Here is a 6,000-nt window from a genome sequence, read left to right as displayed (position 1 = left end):
ATAAAGTGAGCTTAATCCATCATTTTTCAAATAAAATCCCAACCTGAGACATTTGGTCCACTTGCTGACAAAACATATTCATGGTTGGTAATAGGGATAAGAATATTTGTGTATTGAAATTTCCACAACAAATGAGGAGATTTTGCCACCTTTGTTCATATGTAAGCTATTAATATTTGCTGTTTGATAATGTTGCTAGTATGTGTTTCTTGTTTGCTTTTTAAAATCCTTTTCTTTTTTTATATGTGTTTTCTTTTTATAGTGAGAAAGAAAGTTGGTGGATTTGAATGGCAATTAGGTGGGGAGAAAGATAGGACTAGGGAGGAGTCTGGCAGGGAAGCCATGGTCAGTATATATCATATGAAAAATGGTTTTCAAAAACATAAAAAAATTAATAAATGAATCCTAATGAAGTAAATAAGAAACTCTATGATATTTAACAAAGATTTTTTACAGTGTTTGAACATGGAGACATCACACGTCAACTCTAGCGAGTATTGTTCTGCTAACAGACTATAAAAAGGGAGACCACAGAGACTATGGAGCCTCCTGCACTCCCCTCCACTCCCCTCCTCTCCATCTCACTTCCATCCTATTGATTATTGGCTCCTTTCTGCCCCCTGCTGGTTCTGAGCTCCCCTGCATGTTGCTATGACTTGGCTTACACTGAAGTATTTTTTTTTGCTTTTAACAAAGAAAACAGATATCTTTATTATATTGCAAACATTAGTGGCCATGGCAGTAATGGAAAACAAACACCTTGATCTGACCGCCTCCCTTCTTTTATGTAGTTCTGGAAACTAAAAAATTTCCTTGTACATGCTAAGCAAGAACTCTTCCACTGGATTAACAATTAAGAAAGAGCTAGCCATTATGAAGCCTAAACCACTGGCCAAGCAATGATGACTGATACTAAGTCTCAGAATGGTTATTTCAGTAAGTGTCTGCTGGACCCAGTGAATGGAGAGAAAACTGGTCCAGTGGACCCAAGATGGAGAAAATCTACGACATAATGATTTCATGTCTCATATAATTTGAAAAATGTCATTTGTATCCTGGAAAATGTCATTGCATTGTTCCTGGAAACCCCCACTATACTCTGTTTCTGATAAGAGTATACAATGTCTAATTTCTTACAATAAACATGTCACAGTATCAGTGTTCCTGAGGTTCCCTCCTTCCTCGCCTGGTTAAGATTCCATTCTCACTGACCATAATCAGGCAACATTAGCATGTTGAGTAAATGCTGGTGATTACCGTTTGCATCATCTGCCTCAGAGCTCCTCTGCAGGGAGGTTTGTGTCTGGGCTGATGCTGAAGTTACCTTACTGTGTTTCTCCTGCACAGTAATATGTGGCTGTGTCCTCAGTGGTCACAGAGTTCAGCTGCAGGAAGAACTGGTTCTTGGCTGTGTCTCTGGTGATGGAGATGGGGCTCCTCATGGATGGGTTGTAGACAGCATCTCCACTGTGGGTTATGTACCCCATCCACTCCAGCTTCTTCCCTCTGGACTGCCTGATCCAGATCCAGTAATAACCACTGGTGATGGAGTAGCCAGTGACAGAGCAAGTGAGGGACAGCGACTGTGAGGGCTTCACCAGGCCAGGTCCTGACTCCTGAAGCTGGATCTGGGACAGGACACCTGCAGACAGAAGAGTCAATTCTGTCAATCACATGTTGTCACATCCCCTCATGGACACATGTATGTAATGGTCACACTCACCAGGAAGGGCTGTCACCAGGTACAGAAGACCCAACAGTCTCATCTTATAGGCTACACCCCCTTTTCTCAGAAGGCTGCCTCCTGTGAGAGAGATGTGAGCTCCCACAGCTCAAAGGGTGGCTTAACTTAGATCTATAAGATACATTTGCATGACTGGAGTCAGCCTAGACATTATAAAAGAGGAGGATGGATATCACTCCATTTTGTTTTAATAATATGGCCATCAGTGTGTCTGACTTCCTACAGTGTGAGTCTAGAATAGTGTTACAATAAATCTTTCCACCAAAAGCCGCCTGAGCCCCACCGCCACGTGTGAGCTTTATGCCAGCCACCCGCCCGAGTTAGACCCAAATAAATACACAGAAACTTGTATTAGGTACAATGCTGCTTGGCCAATGACTAGGATTCTCATCTGTTAGCTCAGTCTTAATTATCATAAATCTCTATATTTTATAAGACTTATCTTATTGGACACCTTATTGGCGTCCCTAGTTGTCAGTGGATCACATCCTGCCGCTGGAGGAGGCGAACGCGAAAAGGGGCCCTTCCTGTTTCTCCTTCACTTAAATATGAGTCTCCTTGCTATGTCACTTCCTGCCTGGATCAGCACTTCTCTACTACATTTCCCAGAATCCTCTTTGACTTCTAGTCCCGTCTAACTTGCTGTCTCATTGGCCAAACAGTGCTTTATTTAACAATCAATAAGATAAACATACACAGAAGTACTTCCCCCATCAAGAGAGCATGGGGATACAGAGATCACAGGACACACATATTGGCAGGACCCCACCTCCTAGCCCAACCTCCCCACCAGATTCTTCTTCCATGCTTATGTTTCTAGACAGAGGCAAGAGGAGCCAAAATGGACTCTTGAAAAACTCAGGCTCTAAAAAACTTGGCTTTTAATGTTTTCTTTTTTCAGAATTCCACAAGTGTGTTTCTTGTGAGTTTCTTCTTTAAATCCCTTTTGTTTGTCTGTTTGCTCTCTACAGTGATAAAGAAGTGTTGTGGAGTTGAATGGTTGGTCCTTATATAAGCATAAGGAGATTATCCTAATTTGCACCAGATTAATTAAGACAGTAGTTGATACTAGCCAGATCATCAATCACATAAATATGTAAAAGTCATCCAAATTAGAAAATTGAAACCTATTCATCATTCTAGAAGCCATGAAAACATACATAATATATGCACACACACACACACACACACACACACACACACACACACACACATATATATATATATATATATATATATATATATAATAAAACAGTCAAAATTAGAGAAGAAATAAAACAATTAAACTAATTAAGAGAGATGGTAGGATACACTATAGATATACCATATAAATTAGATATATTAAATAAATCAAAAAAGAAAAATAAAGACATACAGACTTACTCCAGGCCTCCCCAAACTCTCACTCCCAAACTCCTACCTTTATCTTCCCTATTAGCTGTTATACACACACACACACACACACACACACACACACACACACACACACACACATTTATATGTAAATATAAAATACAAACTGCTCAGGTTGTTCAGTGTTGCATGTACATGATTTCAGGAATGACCACTTCACATTGGAAGTTTGAAAATATTCACACAGCAGAAATATGATCATGAGCCCATATACACATACACATTAACGTCAGTCACAAGAAGAGAAAAAAATCAATTAAATAGCAAAGAATCCTTGATAGGCATTTTCCAAATAATGCTTCTGTATATCCAGATATATGTCAAGAACTTCCAGTTTTTAATTATTATTGATTCACAGATTAAATGCACATGGGCATGCCCATCAGGTATCTTAGTACAACTTGTCATAAACAAGAGATAACTAGGGCTGATACACACATAAGGCATTTCATTGGTTTGTATGTAGACAAGTGTGGTGAGACTGGCATGTACTCTTCACCAAACAAACACGGCATCACCAGAAATTCTCCCATTCAACCAACAGGCTACATATGAGAGACAGGAATGTGTGTTCACGAAAGGTCTACACCAATATTGGCATCTATTGCAGGATCATTTCTAGGAGTCAAGATAAGAAAAGGACTCCACTATAAAGATGAGAGTAATTTTTGGGGTGTGGGAATTTATGAGTTAATGGGATGATTGGCTGATCACTATCATCAAAATATGTCATAGGGGCAAAAAATGATTAAATATGCAATAAATTGATTAAGAAGAAATAAATCACAGTATTTGAGGAAGAGGTCATTGACAAAGAAAGGATGGCAAAGAGAATCTGTGAGAATACTGTGATGTGGTCTTGAGATGAGGAAACTCTGTCCTGTGTGTGAAACTGAATGGACCTGAGTGAGTTACAGCAAGTGAGATAGTCCAGGGTCATGAAGACAAACGCTGCCTGACCTGAGTTACATGGAGAATGAAAAGGTGGAAATCCTAGCATGGGGAGCATTGTTCTGACTCCCAGAGGCTGAGGTGACAGTGGAAGAGGGCAAATCAGACTACAGGGAATTTACATTCTAGAATTGTTTAATGATGTATACTCGGTATTTTAACCAGATAGAAAGATAGGAGACAGCAAGTTAATTGCCAAGTCTTCTGTTTCCACATCATACTCATAAATTACATATATGATAATAGGTCATTGATTTAGAAAATTGTAATTTGACAACCTATATCTTTTTTTCCAATTCTTATGAGATTGCTTTATTGTATATAGTCGCAAAATAAATCATAGGCCATCTGCTGTAAACGTGTCTCATGCACTGGTGAAATCCTAGGCATGAATTTAAAACTTGGATCCAACTTCAAGGAATTCATGATAAATGGGATATCTCTGAGTTAAATGACCCTGTAAAACCTGAATGCAAACACCTGACATGAGAAAGTTCTTTGACCAAATAACCACGTAAGTGATACACCGTAATATGCCTAAGTTCAGTTTTGTTTCCAAATGCCTGGTTTCTGTTACAGTAAACAGCTTCCAGAATATTCTCTCTTCGACATACTTTCGAGTCTGTGGTTAAGAACTGTTCAGTCAGGATTCCTTAATCTCCACCTCCTATTTACAGGTTCAGCTGACAGCCACAATAGCTGTTTTGTTGCAATTAAAATAACATTTAATTAAAACACAGCACCTGATTTGTGGTTTTTACGCGACTGAATAAAAATCCTACATAATAAAGTTGTTTACATCTTCCCTCCACTGTAGGAGAACAAATTTCTATCCCCTAAAAAACAGCCAAAAACCTTTATAGTTAGGAATTAAACCTGATCATCATATTTCAAAATTGCAGAGAGTGTTTCTGGTGGGCTTCTGGAAATGCACCTTGACACCTGCCTGAAGGAGGAAGGGGTAAGCCCTATGCATTTTGCCCGAGTCCCACTAGTTCACATCTAACAACAACCCAGCATTAATGTTACTATTAATTTTTCTGTTGACATTTCCCCAGAATTCACACATAAAGGAACCCCTCTTTCCTTTCTATCCTGACTCTGTGGTTTATATCTGAGCAAGAGATTTCATGATGGTGTCCAACCTTTATGCTGCAATAAGACATTGGGAGGACAGTGGGCTTTGAAGGACAAGAAATTTCTGCAATAAAAATTGACAGATTGTAGGCACAGTATCAATGGAAGAATTATTTTTTTCCTGATATTCCGCCCTTGCAGAGCCAAGGTGTGGTTCTCCTAATTAAAACAGAACAAAATAAAAAATAGCCTAATAGACAGAATTGTTTATACACAGATATGTAAAAGTTATAGCAGAGTCAAAAATCAGTAGAGGTCATAGGTGTGCTTGACACCTCTAAAAACAAAAATCTCTCTCAGTCTCTCTCTGTGTCTCCTTCTCTCTCTCTGTCTCTCTGTCTCTCTCTCTCTGTCTCTCTCTCTCTCTCTCTCTCTCTGTGTGTGTGTGTGTGTGTGTGTGTGTGTGTGTGTGTGTGTGTGCGCTTGTGTATGTGTTGGTGTGGGGTTGGTTGGGTTATCCTGTGTCATACACTGACGTCCAGTCATTGTCAGTCAGTGTCAATGTAAACTTGTTGCAGAGACAATCCAATTTCAGGAAACAGGCAATGATCACCCAGGGCTCCTGATGACATCAAGGCCTGTCCCATCATCAGGTCAGGATCCCCTGCTCTGGCCCAGTGTTATGTGAGCAGGAGCCCAGAATGCTGAGAGAGTAACAGACTCTATACCAGAGGACTCCACAGTGTGACATTCGGGTCATCTTCATCTCTCAATTGATAATGAATGTGATTACTACTAACAAAGAAATCCAGGAT

The 6,000-nt window shown here is 39.6% G+C and overlaps 1 gene segment (V, D, J or C); it reads right to left on the bottom strand.

Moving 5' to 3' along the window:
- Positions 1-1,325: 1,325 nt before the first annotated feature.
- Positions 1,326-1,766, bottom strand: LOC118238948. The segment is given in 2 exon segments: positions 1,326-1,642; positions 1,724-1,766. Coding segments are annotated over 2 exon segments (360 nt in total).
- Positions 1,767-6,000: the final 4,234 nt, after the last annotated feature.

This window comes from Cricetulus griseus, chromosome 5 (genome assembly GCF_003668045.3).
Source record: "Cricetulus griseus strain 17A/GY chromosome 5, alternate assembly CriGri-PICRH-1.0, whole genome shotgun sequence".
NCBI lineage: Eukaryota > Metazoa > Chordata > Mammalia > Rodentia > Cricetidae > Cricetulus > Cricetulus griseus.
The sequence above is the reverse complement of the archived record's forward strand: the minus strand, read 5'-3'. Positions and strand labels throughout refer to the sequence as shown.